Below are 24177 nucleotides of genomic sequence, written 5' to 3'. Positions count from 1 at the left end.
AGCTCCGAAGACCAGAAGAGCGATAGCGACTCCGAAAACAAGAGACTAAGCTGTCTCAAATTACATAATGTAATTGCCAAAGATGATTACCAGACCATTTGGGTTACCCTCACAATAGCAGGGTCCCCAGTTAAAATGGAGCTAGATACAGGATCAGCTCTGACCGTAATAAATCGACGGGATTACGAGAGGCTATTTCCGCATATACTGTTAAAAGACACATCCATTATCTTGAAAACATATATGGGGCAGAAAGTATACCCCAAAGGAAAAATAAGGGTGCCTGTTGTATACAACGGCAAGGAAATACAAAAGTTGTATTTATACATTCTACAAGATGGTGGCCCACCGCTGTTAGGACGTGAATGGATCAGGAAAATACGTTTAGACTGGCACTCCATTCAGGCACTGACGATGACCAGTAAGAAAAAAAACGATGACGTCATACCTGAACGATTAAAAGACATCTTGGCCAACGCCAAAGAAGTGTTTCAAGAGAAACTAGGAACCTTGAAAGGCATCACCGCCTCAATAAAAGTGGAAGATGCAGTAATTCCCAAGTTTTTTAAAGCAAGACCAGTGCCATACGCAATTCGTCCAGCAGTCGAGGCAGAGCTGGAGAATTTGGAAAATGCAGGCGTATTATCCAAAATAGATTGGAGCGAATGGGCAACACCCATCGTTCCAGTCATGAAGAAAGCATTGAATAATAAATCTGAAGAACAGAGAAAAATTCGCATCTGTGGAGACTTCAAGGTGACAGTAAACCCGGTCCTTCACACGGTACAGTATCCTCTTCCGAGGATAGAAGATATTTTCGCCTCGCTATCCGGAGGGAAACGTTTCACCAAAATTGACTTGGCACAGGCATATCTACAGATGGAGGTTGAAGAGGCCTCTTTTATATAAAAAAAAAATCTCACGATAAATACACACAAAGATCTGTACCAGTACAATCGACTGGTTTTCGGAGTAGCATCCGCTCCAGCTATCTGGCAAAGAGCTATGGAACAAGTCCTCCAAGGGATTCCGGGGACTCAATGCTACCTAGACGACATCCTTGTAACAGGAAAAAACGACAACGAGCACCTTGCCAATTTGGAGCAGGTGCTCACTAGGCTGAGAGAACTGGGCCTACGAGCAAATCGCCCCAAGTGCAAATTTTTCCAAAATCAAATATCATATTGTGGCCACATAATTAATAAGGAAGGGTTGCATAAGTCACCTGAAAAATTTGAAGCGGTCATAAAAGCCCCAGCACCTGAAAATGTTTCACAATTAAGGTCGTTCCTGGGATTAATAAATTACTATCATAAATTTTTACCAAACTTATCAACACTTCTACACCCTCTTAATGAACTGCTACAGACAGGAGTAATTTGGAAATGGAGCGAAGACTGTAAACGTGCCTTCCATAAATGCAAAGACTTAATCACGTCCAAAGAAGTTTTGGCTCATTACAACCCATCACTGCCAATCAGACTGGCGTGCGATGCATCCCCTTACGGCATAGGAGCAGTATTATCGCATAAATTCCCTGATGGCTCGGAACGGCCGATAGCTTTTGCGTCACGCTCATTGAACTCAGCTGAGCGTAACTATGCCCAAATCGACAGGGAAGCACTCGGCCTGGTGTGGGGAGTGAAGAAATTCAACCATTACCTACACGGACAAAAATTTACCTTGTTGACTGACCATCAACCCCTCCTCTCCATATTCAACCCTAAAAAGGGTGTTCCCATTACGACAGCGCAAAGGCTACAGAGGTGGTCCCTTTTTTTAGGGGCACACCAATACAACATAGAATACAAAGGATCAAAACAGCATGGGAATGCTGACGGTTTATCGCGCCTACCGTTGCCAACGGTAGAAGAGGCACCTACAGTGGACCCAGTGGAGATGTTCCACTCAACCATAGTGGAATGTCTACCAGTAACAAATTCTAATTCTACCATTGAAAAGGAAACGAGAAATGACCCGACTCTCTCACGAGTCTACGATTTAACGGTGAAGGGATGGCCAGCACATGGCGAACCACTGTTGCCAGCATTCTCGCAAAGAAGAGAACAGCTGTCAGTGTGCCGAGGAACCTTGATGTGTGGATCCAGAGTGATGATTCCACCCAAACTCCAGGATAAAGTGCTAAAGGAGCTTCACGAGGAGCATCTGGGTGGAGTGAAAATGAAGAACCTAGCCAGAGCGTTTGTATGGTGGCCAGGTATCGATGGAGACATCGAAGAAATGACCAAGAGCTGCCTAGGATGCCAGAAGGTCCAAAACGCCCCACCACAAGCCCCTCTACATCCATGGGAGTGGCCCTCATCTCCATGGCAAAGGGTACACATCGACTTTGCTGGTCCATTTATGGACTCAATGTTCTTAATCGCGGTTGATGCACACTCCAAGTGGCCGGAGGTAATAAAGATGTCCTCCACCACCACGGAAAAAACCATCACAGTATTAAGGACCATATTTGCCAGGATTGGGCTGCCGGAACATATCTGTTCTGATAATGGACCGCAATTTGTGTCCGAAGAATTCAGGAAGTTCTCTTTATATAAAAAAAAAAAAAAAAAAAAAAAATTTTTTTAAAAATTTAAAAAAAACAATGGGGTTAAGCACTACACGTCCACCCCATACCATCCCGCCACCAATGGATTGGCTGAAAGGTTTGTCCAGACCTTCAAGAAGGCCATAAAGGCCATGGGTAATGAAGACATAAAACTTCAGCACAAGGTGGATAACTTCTTGTTCGCATACAGGAATGCAACACATATGGTTACCAACCAAACTCCCGCCATGATGTTCTTCAATAGAAGCCTAAGATGGCGGCTGGATTTGATCAAGCCCAACATCAGAAGGGCCGTGGAGAACCAGCAATTTCAAGGCATGAATGAAAGGCCAACTAGAACCTTCCAGATAGGTCAACAAGTTTTGGCCCGGGACTACCGTACCGAGAAATGGCAGCCTGGAATTATCTGCACACGACTAGGACTGCTGATGTATACCGTGGACATCGGAGAAAGCATAATAAGGCGCCATGCTGACCAAATCATAGAGTCATCCGAAAAGGGACAACCTACACCACAACTCTATACGCCTAACGATGAAGTAGAGATACCCATATCTACCTCCGATCCGGTGATACTGGAACCCGATGAACCCGACACTGGCATTCAAGCCGAATCAGCCTTGCCAAAAGAACTTACTACACCACCAGAAACAACTACACCACCGAGGCGTTATCCGGACCGAGTCAGGAAGCCTCCAGAGAGACTGACTTATACACATTGCTGCAGTTAATTAATTATATTATTTTTCTTATAACATGGAGAATTACTTAAAATATTATGTACTGGTTAGCTAAAAGGGGAGGAATTGTAGTGTATGTGCCTTTAAGAGCCCCATGTGTGCTGTAATGCCGGTAATGGCCACTCGGGCTATATAAGCCTGTATATTGTGTTATATCCATTAGTTCCCCTCCAGACTTTGCTTAGTAAACACCTATGAAACCAACTCCTGTCTTCAGTGTCTCTATCAACACACAGACACAACAGGCCCCCTAAATCATTTATTTTCTTACGGGGTGGCAAAGGAAGAAATGTTTAATAAACCGGTTCTTTAGAATGAGTTTTTTGTACAAAACTGAGACTTCATATCGTTAAACACCCCGGCTCTCTACTCAAACAAGGGAAGAAAAACCCATTTTAATTCTGAAAGGTCGCCTAAGATGGTTGCTATTTTTAAAACATATGCTTAGAATAGCAGATTTCTCTATTGGAATTGGTCCCTAGTGGGCAGCCAACCAGATCAAATCTAGTAATGTTGTGGTTAAGTACATACTTGTTACAAGGCTAATATGCCATTCTACATGCTTTTGCTCTCCTTACAAAGTTCACTATGTTGCGATAAAGGTGTACTGCAAAGTTTCCTACTCTGCTACATTGCTTCCCAGGACCTTTAACATTATGGAACTTACCACCTTCAATTCCTGCAATCTATAGGCTTTTAAAAACCCAAGTTTGGCGTTACTTAATCGCCACCACTTTATTTATCCCATTGTTTTGCTTGCTGTCTTAAATCTTTATGTCCTGCACTGCAGGCCTCAACCTAAACTTCTCGAAATAAGTTTCTCTGCATTTGAAGTTCAGTGAGCATTAGAATTGTAAATTTTATCTGCTTTAAAGCAGTTGCTTTCTAAGGATAGATTGACACACACAAAGGACACCTGGGTATATACCTCTAGGATTTCTTCAACCAGTTTGACACTGTTTGAGTATGTTCAATACTAGCAATATATGGTCCAGAATTTGTGAAACCCATTTTCAACAGGCTGTCTTTTGGTTACCAGGATTTCATAGTAAAATATAACATTGTGCTGCACAGATCCTTGCAGGCGTTTAGATATAATGTGAAGAAACACTTTAGATTCTGGAAAATTATTCTTGAATCGATCAAGTATAGCTGGTAAAATGTAATTCATCCCAGCACAAGATTTGGTGTGATTTGAGCCAAAATGGTTAAAAACATACAAATTGGGAGGGGTAAAAATCCTTCAAGTAATGAGAGTAAATAGTTAAATGAAACTCTGAACAGGGGCGATGGAGAGAAGCAAGGAAAAGAAGTTAGTTTACCATTGGCCTCTCATCCTGAGTTTAAAAGACAAGTCCAATATTTAAAATAAATGGTTAATAAGTAAACAGCCCTTTCATAAATCACTGGTTAGACCTCAGCTGGAGTTCTGGGCACCATACTTTAGGGAGGGTGCAGAAGAGATTTGCCACAGTGATACTAGGGATGAGGGACTTCAGTTATGTGGAGAGACTAGAGAAGCTGAGGTGATTGTTCTTTGAGCACATAAGGTGAAGAGATTCGATAGAGGTGTTTAAAATCATGAATGGTTTTGATAGAGTTAAATAAAACTGTTTCCAGTGGCAGAAGTTACTGGAGATCCTGCTGCCAACTGTAGCACGCTGACTACTGCAGTTTAGAACGGCTAACCCAGCACAGACTGCAATTTCATCCTGGGACCTACCTGGTCTGTATGTCTCATTGCCTCACCTGGTTAGCAGAGGGTTGGTAACCAGAGGACACCAATTTAATATAATTGGCAAAAGAACCAGAGGAGAGATGAGGAATGTTTTTTACACAGGCAAGGTATGATCTGGAATGCACTGCCTGAAAGGGCGGCGGAAGGAAATTCAATAGTAACTTTCAAAAGAGAATTGGATAAATACTTGAGGGGGGAATAAATATACAGGACTAGAGGAAAGAGCAGGGGATTGGGTTTAATAAGATAGCTGTTTCAAAGAGCAAGCCGATGGGCTGACTGGCCTTTTGTGCTGTATCATTCTACAATTCTATCGCTGTGCTGAAGGTGTCTGTTTTGTGAACATTTGATGTAATGTGTGCAATGTTTGATTGCTTCACTGAGCTAGGTCAAACTGTGTTCTCTTTCCCCCAACTCTACATTCAATACTGTTTCAGAAACTCATTTCTTGTCTACATCTACCTTTCTCCATGAAATTTGAAAGAAAGGAAGGCCAGTTCATATCATACCTTGCCAACTTCCTGACCATATTGAGAAATAGATTTTTTTTTTAAACTGCTTGTTACAGTTTGGAACCATTATAGTGTACCATGTCTATTTTGGTTAGTGAATCTCAATCCGCTAAGATTATACAGATTTATAATTACTGGATCCTCAAGGCTGGTCTTGTCCTCATCACAGGCACAGTTGATGGAAAACTTGGCCATTATTTTTTAAACTTTTTTTCTCCCCTTGTCTACACCAACTGTAACACACTCACTACTGCAGTTTAGAATGGGACCTTCCTGGTCTGTGTCTCATATTGCCACACCTGGTTGACCAGCGAAGAGGATGACCCTCGGGGGGGGGGGGGGGGGGGGGGGATTTGTATTTTCACGTGACTGTTAAGTGCCTGGTAAATCTTTTGTGTATAGCCAAAAGAAATTGACTTGCATTGAGCCAATACATAAATTGCACACCTAGGTTTGTAAGTCGTAGGAAGTCATTAACTACAGAGGTTGAATTCCCATGCAGATTTTTGTTTCGAGGTGTTCATTTGGGTGAAGTCTACTTTATTGTTACATTTGGAGCCTCCATCTGGTCAATCTTTTGGCAGGTAAAGCCAGAGAGAACTATTGTGTAGGTGCCACTATACTACAGACACTGGCCTTTGTTGTGTGCCATGCATAAATGGCAGATATAAGTTAGAGTACTAGCTGCATCTTGTTCTCAGCTCGTATATCTGCAAAGGTCCGCTCCCGGAAAATATTTAATAGGAGGGTGCGGGCAAAGACATTGCTGCTTCTCCCAATATTACAATGTTCTAAAGTAAATTTCTAATAATGTGCCCACACGGTTCAAATGTTGTATTGCACCTGGTGTAAAGCCTCAAGTGACTACCAGTGAGGACCTTGTATCTCTTGGCTAAAGTGTGCTCGGGAGTCTGATTGCGATCTGATCATCAAATACGCTACCTCTCTCTCGTAGATACAAAGCAATTATGGCTATGCATTGACATTGAAGCAGTAGTATAATGGCATTGTAACGTTTAAGATTTTTGTACTTTCCTGACGATTTCTTTTTCCTCCATAAGGACCTACCCACCCGAGCAAAGCTGGCTGTTCAGAACCTGGTGCAGAGAGTTGGCTTCTTTGGAATCTTGGCCTGTGCTTCAGTAAGTAAAAGATGAACGTTCATAAACTCAATGATCATGTGCAGTAGTTGGGAGAGAAATCAAGTGGTGACTCCAATGAAAGAACAAAATTACATTTATACAGAGTCTTATTCTGTCTCAAGATTTCCAGAATGCTGCACTTACAATGAATTACTTTGAAGTGCAATGGGTGTTTGTAGGTGAATGCAGCAGCCATTTTACGCACAGCAAAGTCCCACAAACAAGAATGAAATGGATGACCAGTTGATCTGTTTTTGATGCTGTTGGTGGAGGGAAGAATGATGGCCAGGGAGAACTCCCTGCTCTTAAAATATTTGACATGGGAATAGGCAAACAGGGCCTTTGCTTAACATCTCAATCTGGAGGACGACACCTTCAGCAATGCAGAATTCTCCCAGTACTGCACTGAAGTGTTGGCCTAGATTATGTTGAAGTCCTGGTGTGAGACCGCATCGTGAAGTAATAGAACGGGCTTCGTACCTCTGATTTCCCACATGGTGAATTTTCCTATCTGCTGTCTGCAGTGAACAGAAATGTAGAAAGAACGCACCTATTAGCACAGAGACCTGGAAACGATGTTCCCTGTAAGCTGTGCTTTGTTCTGAGTAGCCTGTTTCTTTTAGTGTGTGTTCCCTTTATGCGCGGTATTTACAATGGAGGAGCTGGTGAGCGGCCTGCGCAGGACCTTTCCCATTACTGCTCAGCCACGCAGCTTCGAGGAAACATTGCCTGGAAACCAGGGTTCCTGCCCTGTTCTCTCTCGACTTGTGGCACGGATCACTGCGGTGGAGGGGAGGGGGGGTAGTATAGAGAGCATACATTTCATTTTGTTGATTAGTTTTCTTACCATGGCACTTGGTTTCTTTCATCATGGATTTCCCAATTCCTGAAGCTATATTGCATCGTGTGACGGGGCTTGCAATGTTGCTGGGTTATTTTTCAAAAGTAAATTATAGGAACACTGCTATCTTGTGAATGCTGTTTCTGGAAATCTTACTGTAGTTCTAAACCTAGGGGGTCTAAATATGAAAAGATACTCTATATAAAAAGCTATTGCTGCAAATAGTCGCATTAACATAAACACTGGAGTTGGGGAATTGAAGGGGCTTCTTCAAAAGGAGGTGTCAAGTTTGAAACCTGAATTTAATTGAATCAAGTTTCACCATCTGCTAGGAGGGCGACAGCTTTCAATTTGCTTCTCTGTAACCCTATTTACACTGTGCTTTTAACAGCAAAATAAACCCAGCAGCTGCACAAATTAAATAGACGAATGATAATTTGGCTAAAGACAGCATTGCAAGTGTACAAGATGGACGTTGGCCTCATTATACCTACACCTTTATTTTAATATTTGTAGCAGATTGTGTAAAAGGTATTTTTTGCATATTTTACAGCAGTATGATTTAGATTTAAGTTCTTTACAGATCGGTCCATCTTTTTTCCTTCTACCCCCCCCCCCCCCCCCCCCCCCCCCGTTGTTTTTATTTGTTAAATGTTATCCTGGATGTGTTGCAGATTCCCAATCCTCTCTTTGATCTGGCTGGAATAACGTGCGGACACTTCCTCGTTCCGTTCTGGACCTTCTTTGGAGCAACTCTGATCGGAAAAGCTGTTGTGAAAATGCACATTCAGGCAAGTGAAAGCAACCTGTCTACCAAGCCACACAGCATCTAAACAAAATATTTCTGAGATTCTATCTAGTTTTGGAGACAACTGAATTGTACACTTTCCTTAAGGTGGGATGTTTAGACCTTGGCAGGTTGTTGGTGTAAAAACAATGTCTTTTAGCATGGGTGGAAACTTCCATTTTGTCCAACTTAAGCTACTAAACATTGCACTAAATTAAAAACCAGGGTACAATGTTCAATGGTAATAGAATGTGACTTAAAATTGGTACAAAATGCTGGCAATGACCTCCTTATTGAGCCTGTTGGTTACAATAGCATTTCTACCTCAGTTTGAATGGCCTACTGATTTATCTCTAGCAAAGATTTCCCTTTTTTCCTCCCAAGCTTCTTTTTACATTAGTTAATACTTAGAAAGTAAACTGGAGTACTTGTTTTTCTGATGATTTCAATTGTTCCTGGAGACTGGGTTACATAAAGCTATGAAGTCTTGTGCTTTTCCAAAATGGGTTAGATGTTGGCAGCATCCTTATAGTATAATCGGTGAAGCGGCAGGAGATATTCTGTAACAAAAACATGCTAGGGATTTCAGTAGTTGAGGGGTTAAAATAACTTGGTGTATTGTTATCGTTCAGCCATTTCGGAAATATGCAAACATGTTGAGGCTCGCACTGAATCCTAGCAACTTTCTCACTAATCTCTTCTAATACTACCGAGTACTCCCACGCAATGAATCTTGCTCAATTCATTGTACACGTTTGATTTCAGTTTAGTAAGGAAGGTATAATTTACTGATTGTATGATATGTCTTTAGAAATAACTTGTATCAGGTAGGGCCCAATCTCAATCCCCAGGCTAACAAGTTTGCTGATCTTGGCTTGGGCAGATGTTGAGTTGCTACAATATGCTTTAAGCCCCCTAAGCAGATTTCTCATTCCTGATTTCTATTCAGTGATTCCCTCCTGTAAAATACCAGTGTGTGAATTTTGAATCCGGACAGGACTGAACAATCTACGGTACCGCCGCACTCCACACCCAGGGAGAAATAGACTGCGCATTCTACTTATCTAAACTTGCGCATGAGGATAGTCACTTGGCAGAGATACTAAAGGGCTCCTGACAGCTAGCAACAGTGCCCTAACATGAGTCTCTGTTTCCAGGAGAGTTGAAAATTTGTTGGGTGGGGTGGTGAAATAAGTTGGAGCTTGTATGCCTGGCCCTGAGGGAAGAACTGAAAGAAATCAGTATTTGTAGGGACATGGTGTTAGGGAAATTGACGGGTTTGAAGGCCGATAAATCCCCAGGGCCTGATGATCTACATCCTAGGGTACTTAAGGAAGTGGCCCTAGAAATAGTAGATGCATTGCTGGTCATCCTCCAAAATTTGATAGACTCTGGAACAGTTGCCATGGATTGGAGGGTAGCTAATGTAACCCCACTATTCAAAAAAGGTGGTAGAGAGAAAATGGGGAATTATAGACCGGTAAGCCTGACATCAGTAGTGGGGAAAATGCTAGAGTCCATTATAAAAGATGTAATAGCAGAGCACTTGGAAAACAGTGACGGGATCGGACAAAGTCAACATGGATTTACAAAAGGTAAATCGTGCTTGACTAATCTACTGGAATTTTTTGAGGATGTAACTGGTAGAATAGATAAGGGAGAACCAGTGGATGTGGTGTATTTGGACTTTCAGAAGGCTTTCGATAAGGTCCCGCATAAGAGATTAGTGTGTAAAGTTAAGGCACATGGGACTGGGAGCAAGGTACTGACTTGGATAGAGAACTGGTTGGCAGACAGAAAGCAAAGAGTTGGAATAAACGGGTCTTTTTCCGAGTGGCAGGCAGTGACTAGTGGGGTACCGCAGGGATCGGTCCTCGGACCCCAGCTATTCACAATAAAAATATATATATATATGATCTAGACGAGGGAACTAGATGTAATATCTCCAAGTTTGCAGATGACACAAAGCTGGGAGGAGGATGTGTGTGTGCTGTGAGGAGGATGCCGAGAAACTCCAGGATGATTTGGACAGGTTGGGTGATTGGGCAGAAGCATGGCAGATGCAGTATAATGTGGATAAATGCGAGGTTATCCACTTTGGTGGCAAAAACAGGAAGGCAGATTATTATCTGAACGGCAATAGATTGGGAGAAGGGGAAGTGCAACGAGACCTGGGTGTCCTTGTGCACCAGTCGCTGAAGGTAAGCATGCAGGCGGTTAAGGCGGCAAATGGTATGTTGGCCTTCGTAGCGAGGACAAGGATGTCTTGCTGCAGTTGTACAGGACTTGGTGAGACCACACCTTGAGTATTGTGCGTAGTTTTGGTCGCCTTATCTGAGGAAGGATGTTCTTGCCATGGAGGGAGTGCAGCGAAGATTCACCAGACTGATACCTGGGATGGCAGGAATGACGTATGAGGAGAGATTGGGTCAATTGGGCTTATACTTGCTGGAGTTTAGAAGAATGAGGGGGGATCTCATTGAAACTTATAAAATTCTAACAGGACTAGACGGACTAGATGCGGGAAGGATGTTCTCGATGGCCGGGGAGTCCAGAACCAGAGGTCACAGTCTAAGGATAAGGGGTAAGCCATTTAGGACAGAGATGAGGAGGAATTTCTTCACCCAGAGAGTGGTGAACCTGTGGAATTCTCTACCACAGAAGGCAGTGGAGGCCAATTCATTAAATATATTCAAGAAGGAGTTAGATATATTTCTTAAGGCTAAAGGGATCAAGGGATATGGGGGGAAGGCAGGGACAGGGTACTGAATTTGGATGATCAGCCATGATCTCATTGAATGGCGGAGCAGGCTCGAGGGGCTGAATGGCCTACTCCTGCTCCTATCTTCTATGTTTCTATGAACCTTCAAAGTGCTTTAGATGCTCTCATGTTAGACCCCTTGGCCATGGTTAAATGGGCACAAAGGGTGACTGGTGGTACAACATTGTCCACCAATGTGTTAAGATGTAGATTTAGACACTTTGGTTTCCCTACACAGTAAATTCTAGATCGCACCTACCATAGGAGGCAGGAGCGGGGAGTTGAACTCGGGCAATGGGAGGTTTTTTCCTGTCCATCCCCAAAAAAGTGAGTAAAATTGGCATAAATTATGCCAGACCCAACTCTCCTCCCTGTCTGCACCCCCAGTTGGGAAATAATACACCGCTCTGGTGGATCTAGGTTTTTTTGGGAGGGGAAAAGAGTTTGTGAAGGCTCATAACATTTCAGAACTGCTACAGCGGTTCAAGAAGGCGGCTCACCACCACCACCACCTTCTCGAGGGCAATGCCCACACCCCATGAAGGAATAAAAAAAAGTTTAAAGAGCATTTTGTCCCTAGAATATTATGAATTAAACAATATTTATTGTTTTACAACTCTTTATAATGTACATCAATACTCTGTACTCTTAAGGGTTAAAAGATGATGTCACAGGCTATTATCTGAGATGTGCTGGCAGATGTGTTCTCTACTAAAGTAGGTCAAGGTTGACCATTTCAAATCACCCTGGTGATAATAGAAGATGGAAGATAGGAGCAGGAGTAGGCCATTCGGCCCCTCAAGCCTGCTTCGCCATTTAATGAGATCATGGCTGATCATCCAAATTCAGTACCCTGTCCCTGCTTTCTCCCCATATCCCTTGATCCCTTTAGCCTTAAGAAATATATCTAACTCCTTGAATATATTTAATGAATTGGCCTCAACTGCCTTTTGTGGTGGAGAATTCCACAGGTTCACCACTCTCTCTGGGTGAAGAAATTCCTCCTCATCTCTGTCCTAAATGGTTTATCCCTTATCTTCAGACTGTGACCCCTGGTTCTGGACTCACCACCACCACCTTCTCAAGGTACTCACAAAATACTGCACTTTATTATTTGTTCCTGAGAAACTGGGCTTGTCAGATGTTTGACCCCAAAAAAAGACTGAAATTGGTCTTGGCTCTTGCCTTTCAGCTGTGGCTATTTAGTACTAAATAATTACACACTGACAGATAAAACTGCACCCAGGAGGAAATTGCTGTTTAGCGACTTGCTCTAAAGTGAACTAATCTTTTTCTTTTCCAAAGCGAAAATCTAGATATAATTATGTAATTATTGTGGCTGCAAATATCAAGTGGTTTCAGGGTAATGTACTTTGGAAAAAATAATTGTGATGACCTGCGTAGAGTTCAATTTAATAAATATTTAGTGTGCTAGTGCCATCTTCTCCTGGTTGTATGACCAAACCTTGCATGTTTGGCTGATTGTGGAGTCCAGTACCTGGGACCGAACTTGCCTGAAGGCACTCGGCCCTCTGCTCGAGTATCCAAAATGGCTGCCTGGCTTATTTCAGTAGAAATTTCTAAATCATTCAACTTTGGTCCTGGTTGGAGGGGAATGTCATGCGCTAACTTTGGTGTTAGTTGATGCCATAGTTGTGGGTTATTTTAGGTTTGAAATGAGACTAAATCACATTGTATTTTCTAACTTGTAGAAGGATGAATTACTTTAAAGAGCAGTTATTTACAAGGTGGAATATGAACTGTTCAATAGTTTCTGTGATTTCACTTTTGACCTGCTCAGTTAGATTGCGGGGGCAGTGAGGGTGTGGTAAAGTGGTTGTGAAATCCCAGGGTCAGTCATAAATGGTTACAGATCATGTTGCAGGATTAGAGGAGGATTGGTTGGATGTTTTAAAAACCTACTGGGGGGGGAAGGTAATAGTTTAGGAAGTTGCTTTCTTTATAAATTTGAAAATCCTGTTTGTTGGTGGCATAGTGGTTAGCACTGTTGCCTCACAGCGCCAGAGACCCGGGTTCGAATCCGGCCTCGGGTGACTGTCTGTGTGGAGTTTGCACATTCTCCCCGTGTTTGCGTGGGTTTCCTCCGGGTGCTCCGGTTTCCTCCCACAGTCCAAAGATGTGCGGGTTAGGTTGATTGGCTATGATAAATTGACCCTTAGTGTTAGGGGGATTAAATACGTGGGGTTACGGGGATAGGGTGGGATATGTGTTGGTGTAGGGGTTACGAGGATCGGGTGGGATATGTGTCGGTGCAGGCTCGATGGGCCGAAATGGCCTCTATCTGCACTGTGGGGTTTCTGTGATTCTGTGATAATGCTAACTGTAGGCTGAATAACAATATTACTGTAGTGTATTTTAAGGATTTGGATTTTGATATTCATTGCCCCAAATTACTTTTAATTCAGTATGCATTATCTTAGCAAGGTACCTCAAAAACATCTTCCTTCCCTGGGCCTGTAGCAAGGATGTGATAAATCTATGCAAGACAATGGCTAAGCTGCAGTTCAAATATTGTGTGCAGTTTTTTGGGTGTTCTGTTTTTTTAAAAAAAGGACATTGGAGCCATGGCAAAGTTGCAACATCTATTTCCTAGGATAACATCCGGAATAAGGGAATATAGTTATGATAGACTTTAAAAACCAGGGTTGGAGCCGAGAAGTTTAAAAGGAAAGGTCTAGTTGAAGTGTTTAAAATTATGAAAGGAATTGAGAGGGCAAATAGGGAAATATTATTTACACTGGTTGGCACATCGGCAATGAGAGGCATAATCTCTGGATTTATTATGAAGTATAAAGCAGGAGGTTAGAATCATATTATTCCCGCAAAGAAAAAATGAAATGGTTCACCACAAGTGGCCATTGAAACCAAGTCAAACGTAACATTTAAGTTTTAAAAGAAATATAAAGCAAACTGTTCAAAGATGTTGGTAAAGTGCAGGGAAATTAAATTAGAGTTGATGCCTCTTATGGGGGGTGGAGGGAGAAGAGGAGGTTGTAGCAGGCATGGTGGGCTGAAAGACCACCCTTGTTCAAAATTCTTGATTCTGTGTCCCAACCCTAGCTGAGCGGGTAGGACAGCCTGTTCCAGGGCTTCCATGGTGCTGTTTTCAAACTCCTACTTTAGAGTTGTGCAGGAGCAACCTGGAGTGACTTTCCTTGATTTTTGTACCCCCTCTTCCCTGTGGAATGTCCCTCGTTTTCTCTTCTCTTTCCCCCCCCCCCCCCCCTCCCTCAATTGACCTTTGAAATAAAATTCTCCCAGTAAACTAAAATCTAGCACCAAAGCTTCGCCCATAAGATCACTCATTCGGAATGACTTTTATGAATAGGTCCGTGATCTTTAAGTGTAGAATAAATTAAAATGACCTCTGTAAAATAGTTTCATATGCCAGCTGTTTTTGTGGTCATTCCGCTAATTTAATGTTTTGTGCTGTGGACTTGTCTTCATGATCTTAGTTGACGTGGCATCATGAGAGCTAAACTCCAATTTTGTGTTCGCTCAACACCCCAATATGTCACTACCAGTAACATTTCAGAATTTCTCATACCTGTCGAAATATGACCTCTATTCCCACTGGTGTTTCTCTACACAAATGTTATGGGGGCGGGCAGAGAAAACTGGAAACAATGACTATATTTCAATTACACTTGTAATCTTGTGTTTAGAATAATACCAGTTAATTTCTCAAATGCCAAGAGCAAGTAATAGTCTTGCGGTTGATCCTGAATTTATGCCCCTTGTTACTGATTCGCTGACCAGTGTAAATATTCTTTCGCTATTTACCCCCTCAAACCCTTTCATAATTTTGAGCACTTCTATTAGATCCTCCCTTAACCTTCACTATTCTCATGTAGCAAAGGAGTAGTTGGAACGCCAGTTCTGACGAAAGGTCACCGACCTGAAATGTTAACTCTGTTTCTCTCTTCACAGATGCTGCCTGACCTGTTGAGTTTCTCCAGCATTTTCTGTTTTTATTTGATTTCCAGCATCTGCAGTATTTTCTTTTTGTAGTAGTTGGAACCTACTCTGTTCATTTACATATGTCACTTGCACCCGAGAGAGGAGATTGTCACTTGTTCCACCCTGAATGCAAACCTAACTTCCAAAGGTTAAAGATGTGTTCTAACCCATTATACTATCCAGTCGAGGATATTTCAAATTGTCTACTGTTGTAGGTCAGCCAGTGTATGCAGTCTATTCCTGAATTTCACTCTGCTGGTGCTGCAGTTGTCTAATGCGCATTGAGCTCCTCAGATCCTCGTTTGCGTAGTTCCCATTCTTGCTCAAGTTGGCATCAGATACGGGCAGCAGGCAGTTGCTTCCCCACAGGCGAGAATGTCAAATTAGAGACTTGACCCAGTCAGTTTGAGTGGCACTGATAAACATCTGTCTGGCCTCACCTCTAGAGACTGATGCACGACACAAGGAGAACTAAAAAAAAATTCTATATTTAATTCACTGCAGGGAAGTGCTTGCATTTGTACAGCACCTTTCACGACGTTTCTGGATGGCCTCGCTGCTTCACAGCTAATGCATTACTTTTGAAATGGAATCTCTGTTGTAATGTTGGCAAACAAGGCAGCCATTTTGCACAATGTCTCTCAAATAGTAAAAGATAAATGACTAGTTAATTTGTTTTGGTAGTATTGATTGAGGAATAATTGTTGGTTAGGACACCTGGAGAATTGCCCTGCGCTTCAAATAGTGCCTTAGGATCTTTTGCATCTCCCTGAACTGGCCTCGATTTAATCTGTCGACACCTCCAGCAACATGGATTCAAGTCCCACTCCAGAGACTTGAGCACATACTCTCGACTGACACTTCAGTGCAGTACTGAGGGAGTGTTGTACTGTTGGCGGTGCTGTTTTTCGGATGAGAAGTCCAACAACCCTCCCATGTGGACCTAAAAGTTCCTATGGCACTGTTCAAAGAGCAAGGGAGTTCAAGTGTCCAAATCAATATTTATCCCTCAGTAAACACCTCTAAAACAGATTATCTGATCATTTACCTCATTGCTGTTTGTGGGACCTTGCTACGTGCAATGCTGACTGCCATGTTTCCCTGCATTACAACAAGGACTACACTTCAAAAGTAAGTTACTCGGGATGTCCTGCGGCCATTGACGGCACTATAAATGCAAGTTCTTTCTTCTTACCACTAAGCCAAGCTGACACCTGTAGCCTGTTTTGTCACTGTTTGTCGGGGGTTATGTACTTCCTGGCCTATATGTTGTGCTGAATGTACAGATTGTGTTTTTTCTTTCCTCTCTGCACACTGGAAATGTGATTTGGATTACATATGAGACTAGAAACATATGGGGAAAATGTAAAAAAAAAAAGTATTGGGTAATCTGCCAAAGGATGAGTTGACCTCTACCCACTAAGGTCCACCATAGTCACGTTTTGTTTATTGCTACTGCACAGTAAAAATTATTCTGTTTGATTCTTTTAAACCAATATAATTTTATATGAGGAGGATATCTGGAATCTCTGCATGTAATCCCAACAAACCATAATAAGCATAGCAACTAGATGGCTGCATCCTGTGGATTCAAATGCTGTTAGTTCATTCATAAATATAAAAGCTGATGGATAATCCGTTCCATTCCAATCCAGTCCAATACTCAGCTTCCAATCCATTGAGGCAGTAACCTTATCAAAAGGTTCAGAATTTACCCAAAACAGGTTACAGCCTTCAAACCACTTTGTTTTTTAAAATATTTATCCTAAATCCATTATCTTGTGGATCCACAGTGAAGGATTTGAGATTGTGGCATAAACTCTGGAGCTTATGCACTAATCCAAATTACTAGGAATAATGCAGTTGAAGGTGACTTATAGATGATGGTTAGTGAAATACCTATTTGGGGCGGGGGGGACCTGCATAACCCAACACTGTCATATAAACTTAACATGCTGATCCCTGGTAAGTGATTCTTCTCTAGCCTCCAACCCCTCTCTTGTCTCTTTTATCGATGTTACTACCGTCAGTGCTTATCTGAACTTTCCTTTCTTGTTGTTCCGAACCTCCACATATACTGTCCTACGTGCTCTTCCTTCCTCCTGCACCCTCACTGTATTGAAATCAAGACGCATCACACTATCTTGTAATCTAATTCATTCTTTCCCAGGTGCTCGAAACTGTGGAACTCCTCACCTCCCGCCATCATTCCTTTTACAATCTACGGCCCAAGCTTGGCATTTTCTGATCACTGCATCATTCACCTTGTCTTCTCCCCCTACTCTTTTCAACCTTGGTCTCCTGCACTATGGGCATTGGCCCTTCTCCATGGTTCCCCAATTGAAAAGAAAATGCTGCTTGCCCTCCCTGCTTTGTATTCTGTGGTGTATTTCCAAGTGCCTTTTTTTAAAAAAAGGAGCCATTTGTCGTCTTTTTGGTATCCTTGAAATCAATGTCAGATCTTGTTTATCTTTGGTTCCATGGATAAATTAAATGGGCAAATCTCTTCCTGTTCCTGTAAGCGACTTTATTTTTTATGCATCTATTTTATCCCAAACTCATTTTTCCTCAACTAACTAGTCTTTTTTTAAACCCACAGAAACTGTTTGTTATTATAATGTTCAGCAAGCACATAGTGGAACAGATGGTGTCCTTGATAGGGTGAGTAATTTCTCTACTGATCTTCACGTCTGCCTTGTCAGAATGGAAAGCTTGGTGGGTGGGGTAGAGCTGCCCAAGAAAGGGTTAATTGAAATGAATATATCGCTATATCCTCCTCGAACTAATCCATCTGCGCTGGCGGTTGATTCATTTTAAAGACTTTACTCTGTACTGTAGGTGCAAAGTTTGCCCGCCTTCGTGCCAGAAGGAGTTTAATCTTTAACGGAGCTTGGGTCATGTCAAATATACCAGATCAATAAAAGCCTACTTTCAGCTTTCTTGAAAATAAATCTTCCTACTTTTGATCATCTTGGACACTTTAGGTCAGCAAAAAGTCACCTGCATGTTTTTATCTTGAGTTTTTTATGTATGCAAAAAAAAAAATGTTCTTGGACAGAAGTAACCAAATTGATAAGTAGAGAAGAAAACTGGATGCAAAGCAACTTGTCTGTATCTGACCCAGTCGATAGACTTTTATTTAGGCTGAAATTTTCCCCCCCTTCTGCAGAAATAATTTTATTTGTAAAGGAGCTTGTGTTGTACTGTTTGTAAGGGTCCTATGTGAGGAGTGCTTGGGCAGTCTCCATCCAGTTCCTAATGTGCTTGGGCCTTCAGCACAAAACTCTCATTAATTTGGTATGAAAGGTTATCACACTGGTGCAGTGGGAGGTTGCTCTTTTGAGTTTGTGATTGAAGCACGTGGTTGTTACCGAGTAAGGGGAGCTTTACTCTGCATCTGGCTGTGCCACACCTGACACGACAATGCTTAATCCTGACACTGGGTTCCTGAAATGGGAAGAGTTCCATTCCCCAGTACCAACATCCCTCACCTTGGTGAACACACACAATTTAAAGAACAAGAGCCTGCAGTATTACACACTGCAATTCCTAAGAAATTTTAGGAAGACTACGGCAAGGCCATTGGGCCCAACAAGCCCATCCCATTTTGATCAACCCCACCTGTCTGCCTTCTCACCATATCCCTCAATCCCTTCTCTCTCAAACACAACTAATTGCCTCTTTAACCGCTTACACTGTCAATTTCAATGGTCATCCCTAGTTTTCTCCCCCCCCCCCCCCCCAAAAAAGTGTTTAAACATGACTTATGATAGACTGCATGTCATGCAATCTACTGTTGCAGGTGCACATTCTTGTGATCGGTAAAGCAAAGCTGTTGCAATTTGGCTTGTAATTCCTTTATACATCTTTAGAAATGAAAAATAATTTCCTTGTACTACTTTCTGAATCATGCAGTTGGATTATCTTACAGTGACGGTGCAATAACCTCGATCATGTAATTTATGATCTACTTCATAAGAACCGTTTTAATTTTATTGACAATCGTACCTATAAAAAGTTACGGTTGATTGGCAGTGAGTAATCAGACTGTAATTTGTCTCTGGGTTCAGATGACATCAATAAACTGCTTGAGCTTTGCTCCCATGAACACCTGAACTCTTTCTTAAAAACAAAAAAAATTACTGAAGTAATGCACTCAACTAGCAATTCTCATACTAAATGGAACTGTTTTCAGCCATTTGGCTAAAGAGTAGATCGAGCCCATAATTGTTTCTTTGATCTGAACTCTTAGAACAACTCCGCCATAGCCCGGTGGGTAAACACACTGCCGGATCTGATATTAATCCATACCAACCAGCAGGTCGCAGGTTCAGTCCTTGATCTGTACTGAGTTAGCTGATGGTATCTGGGGCAGCAATTGGTGCACCATATTTGGTTTGGATGACTCTGCACCAGTGATATGGGAGACAACCAGCTGGATTCTCTTAACCTCTACTGAAAACTGCCCATGTGTAGATGATGGGTGAGGACAGATATGATTCCATACACGGTAAATAGCTTGCCAACATTCACTTTCTGGGCTCACATGGGCGAGGTACTGGAGGTTGCCTGTGGAATTAGACGCCAGCATACGTTGGTGCCTTCAGGGGAGGAGCAGAGAAAATTGGAGGTGTGCACGCATGCAAGTTTTGTGTTTGGAAACTGCTTACCAGTGCAGGGGTGCCCCAGAAAACTACAGTGGGCCGCTGCCGGTGTTCTCTTTCTCCGCCCCACCCCCCCCAAATCGGTCTGATCTGCCAGCTGACTCCATGCAGAAGCTGGCCAGTTTTCGGCCTTCCAAAATCGGAAAGCTACAGCAAACCACCTGTTTGGCGCTCGCAAATTACGGGTTAAATTGAAATGAGGGCCTTCTCTGAAAATGATTTGAGACTCCTGATGGTGACTTGGGGCAGGTGCCGCAGACATCGCCGGCTTTGCACCCGTTTTAGGCCAAAAATGAAAATTACCTGCAGTGTATCTTGCTGTGTTACTGCAAGGAACTACGCAATGTATTAAAACGGTAACTTTCATATAGTAAATGAAGTTCTGTGACTTTCCAATGAATGCTGACTGATGAAACACAGCATACGAGAAGATAGGAATGCGATTTAAAGTTACTCAATCCATCTAGCTCACCCTGTCCCTGTGCAAGACCTACTCCCGTAACCTTGGGACCAACTTATTGTTTTATTGAGTAATCAAATTTGAAGGGCCAAAGCTCTTGGCGCAGGTCACCACCAAGGTTGAAAAGAATGAAAGGAAGTTGAGGTACTAGTGTTTTACAAGCCTGAAGATTGTAGGAGAAGGAAGCAAGGAATTCCACCGATTTTGAGCTCCTGGAAAAAATGAGTTAGAGTAGGAGACCACATGTTTGATCAGTCTTTGTTTCACTGGTCCATTGAGGTGCATATCCACCTACAATTGCCACACATCAGACTCTGATCTAAAAAACTTAATGGCCGGCTGTTGCACCTTTTTTATCACTTGGCAAAAACCTGATGTAGATGTCCTGATGACTGGCTCATGATCATTGACTGGGCACTATGCTGCCATGTGGTAAAGGTAGTCGTGTTTGTCTAACCCTTCACACTCTAAAGCACTTGTTATTGGGGAAGGGGTGTTGGGGTTGTACTGTACCTTTGGCCTTGAATATGGTGAGGGGAGCGAAGAGTTCCAGTATGCTAAGAAAAACCTGTTTTCTCCGAGTGGAAAATTTGATCTTGTAATACATTGTAGGACAATAGGTAACAGATGCGTGCTAATTACAGTCATGGAACTTGACTACAGTTAACCCTCTACAACCGTAAAAAAAAAACTCAATTGTAGTGACTGGAAATAAATACAACTGAATTTAATGCTGGCCAAAATCAGAGATTACTGAATGAATAAAAATTCAGAAAGCAGTCAGTATTAGTAATCCTGTAGTAGTGATTATGGTACTGGACTAGAAACCCAAATGTCACGAGTTCAAGTCCCGTCAAGACAAGTTATGAAATTGAATTCAATAAATCTGGTTATTTGTGGGCTAACACCAGGGAAAAAAGCTGCTACTGGTTCACAAACGCCCTTCAGGGAGGGGCGCCTACCAGTCCCATGCGATATGGTTGACTCTTCGGGTCCTCTGAAGTGGCCTGGCAACATTCACTTGTACAAACAGTTGCTCCATCGGCACCTTCTCAGGGCAATTAGGATGGGCAATAAATGTGCCCTTGCCAGTGTCATCCACAGCTCAAGAACAAGTTTGTAAAACTGAAACTGGTGAAGCCGGTGGAATGGAGAAGGGCCAGTAATCAATTGACTGGGGAGTGGAGTGTGTCTGCAAGGATGTATGCCTGGAGGAGTTCACTCGGATAAGGTGATGCAAGGCTGTGGAGAGATTTGAAAGCAAGGACAAAGATCTTGAAGTCAATTCACTGGGGAGCAGGGAGTCAGTGGTGCTTACTGAGGATCGGGGTGATGAGTATGCAAAACTTGTACACATTTGTGGATGTAAACTAGAGTTTTGTATAAGTTGAAGGTTGTGGGAAGGACAAAAGAGGAGTGTTTTGTAGAAATAGTCTCAATTTGATAAAGACGCGCGTTAGGTTTATGGCAACAATAAGTTGGAGGTAAAGCATAGGCAGGCACTGTTATTGACAGGAGGTATGGATTTGCATTCTGTGGTAGAACATTTGAATTCCTTGTTTGGAGCTGTCCTTGTACAACCATTTGGGGCTGCTGTTTTTCAGTCTTCTGTCCTTCCTTTCATTTTTTCCTCCGCCAACAAGTTTAGACACACAAGATCTCTTGTTCTTTCTCCCTGTCTTACCTCTTTAGTCATCAGCATTTCACTGGCATAAATTCAGTCTGGTTTCTCCTGGTTCTACTTTATCACGAGACTAATCATTTAACCACAGAGTCCCAGCTTGCAAAGCATACCAGTGTGTTGACATCACATCACTTTTGCCCTTCATTTTCCTCTCCCAGAGTTTTAGATTTTAATCTGGTGTTGCTATTAAGTTAGATGATGCTACTCGCACGGTGAGAACTCATCTTGTGGTTCTGTGATTTAGTTGGTCTTGCTAAGCAGGTGATGGATAATATTGTGTTCATATTCCTCACTTTTATGGTAAGGCTTCACAAAGCATACTTGTGTTTGCTGGGAGGAAGACTAATTAAAAAATTTACCCTTTTGGAACAGGAAAAGGGGCTGAAGCCAAAAAAAGTGGCCCTGTTTAATAGATCTAATCTCTCTCTTATTTACTATATATACTTCAATCCTTGCTCTCCTGAAACTCCTAAATGCCTCATGAGCCCATTTCTGCTAAGAACTTGCATTTATACGGAACCTTTCGAAGTGTACTTGCTGTTGTGATGTAGAGAAATGTACTATCTGCTTTAATAGTCTTCCCTGTGACTTATTGGGGGAAAAATTGGGTGAGTAGCGCCACCTGTTAGCGCCTAAAGAGGCAGTCAGTGGCTGTAGCGCCACTGGCTGCACCTCCCGCGATATTCAGCAGGGGTGCTAATGGTGGCGTTAGCCATTTGCGCTGCGCCGGCACCGATGACGTCATCGGTGTGCACAGCGCCCCATTCGCGATATTTGGTAGCGAACGCCGCAGTTGCGCCGTTCGCTACCCGCGCCCGGTTCATGGGGCCTTGCTGTGCCGGCAGCGGCGCAAGTTAAGGTGGAGGTGGAGGTGCGGGGCGGCCGCCTGCCAGCACCTCCGTCCCCGGCCTCCTGACACCCACCCCCCCCCCCCCCCCCCCCCCGCAGCATTGCCGGCTGTTTCCCGAGAGCCCGGCACTTCTCCTTGGTGCCAGGCTCGTTTGCCGGCAATCGCGAGCGGGGATCGCGCTGTTGCAGGCCCCTCCCCCTTAACAATGGGAGGAAGGCCTGCAGTGCCGCGGCACGTTGCGCTGCGATATTCAGTTTCAGCGCCCTAAGGGACGCGGAGCGCCTCGAACCTCGCCCTGTCTCCCTCTAGGGGCAATGAAACTGAATATCTGATGATCGCTAAAGCCTCGAACGCTGCGCTAAATCCTGCGCTCAGGCGGCTTTGGCGCCACTTTGGCGCCCCAACCCAATTTCTAGGCCATTGACTTTAAAAAGCTCCATTTGATGTCACTTCTTAGTCTCAGCTTCTTAATTTTTTTACTTGTTTCCTGGTATTTGCACCCTTCACTGTAAACTTTCTTTTGCACAGATCAGCTTTGTCAATCTTAAACCTCAGTTGGGTCGCCTCAAAGTCTGTTTTCCAAAGAAAACAAGTCCCAACTTAGATTCCAAAATCAAGTATCAGCTTTGTTGTTTGCCTCTCAAGGGCAGTAATACCCTTCCTAGAATCTGGTAGTCAGCTAGGATCTGATCGCCATCATTTTTAAAATTGGTTCTTTGGATGAAGCCAGTGCAGGCAAGGATGCATTTATTGTCTGTGTTTGCTGTCCTGAGAAGGTGGTGGCGGGCCTTCTCCTTGAACCACTGCAGTCCTTGTAGTGATGCTCCCACAATGGCGTTAAGTAAGGAATTCCCGGATTCTGACCAAGCAACAATGAAGAAACTACAATGCATGTCCAGGTCAGGACAGTGTGTGGCTTGGAGGTGATGTTCTGAGAACATTGCTGCTTTTGTTTTTGGTAGTAGAGGTCGCAGGGAGGGAGGTGTTGCCGTGCATCCTGTGGACCGTACGTACTGTTGCCACAGTATGTTGGTGGGGGTGGGGATAGATACTGAATCCAGTAAAGGCACCAATCAAGCCAATTGAATGTTGTTGTAGCTGCACCGATCCAGGTGAGTGGTGAGTATTCCATTACACTCCTGACTTAAGCCTTATAGATGGCAGAGAGTCTGAGGGGTCAGGAGGTGAACTAATTGTCGTAGATAGCCCAGCCCCCCTCCTGCTATTGTAGCCATGGTGTTGATATGGCTGGGTCAGTTCAGCTAATGGTCAATGGTGAACCCCAGGATGTTGGAAGACTCTGCAATGATGGTGCCATTGAAGGTCATGGGGAGGTGGCTGGGCTGTCTTGTTTGAGATGCCGATTACTTGCCACTTGTGTAGTGCAAATTTTACCAGGCATGTGTCCGTTCGGGTCTGGATGTTATCCAGGTCCTGTTGTAGAC

At 43.1% G+C, this 24177-nt stretch overlaps 1 protein-coding gene across 5 annotated transcripts in view; it reads left to right on the top strand.

The window, feature by feature from the left end:
• Positions 1-24177, top strand: part of vmp1 (vacuole membrane protein 1) — a 148309-nt gene that overhangs the window by 110162 nt on the left and 13970 nt on the right. For all 5 annotated transcript variants that reach the window (XM_085964710.1, XM_085964711.1, XM_085964714.1 and 2 more), the window contains 3 exons: positions 6624-6704; positions 8220-8336; positions 17674-17735. In XM_085964710.1, coding sequence (XP_085820836.1) covers positions 6624-6704; positions 8220-8336; positions 17674-17735 — 260 coding nt within the window. The remainder of the gene's footprint in view (positions 1-6623; positions 6705-8219; positions 8337-17673; positions 17736-24177) is intronic.

Source organism: Somniosus microcephalus, chromosome 22 (genome assembly GCF_052327205.1).
Source record: "Somniosus microcephalus isolate GS21.2 chromosome 22, FLI_Smic_1.0, whole genome shotgun sequence".
In the NCBI taxonomy this organism is placed as follows: Eukaryota; Metazoa; Chordata; class Chondrichthyes; order Squaliformes; family Somniosidae; genus Somniosus; species Somniosus microcephalus.
The sequence above is the reverse complement of the archived record's forward strand: the minus strand, read 5'-3'. Positions and strand labels throughout refer to the sequence as shown.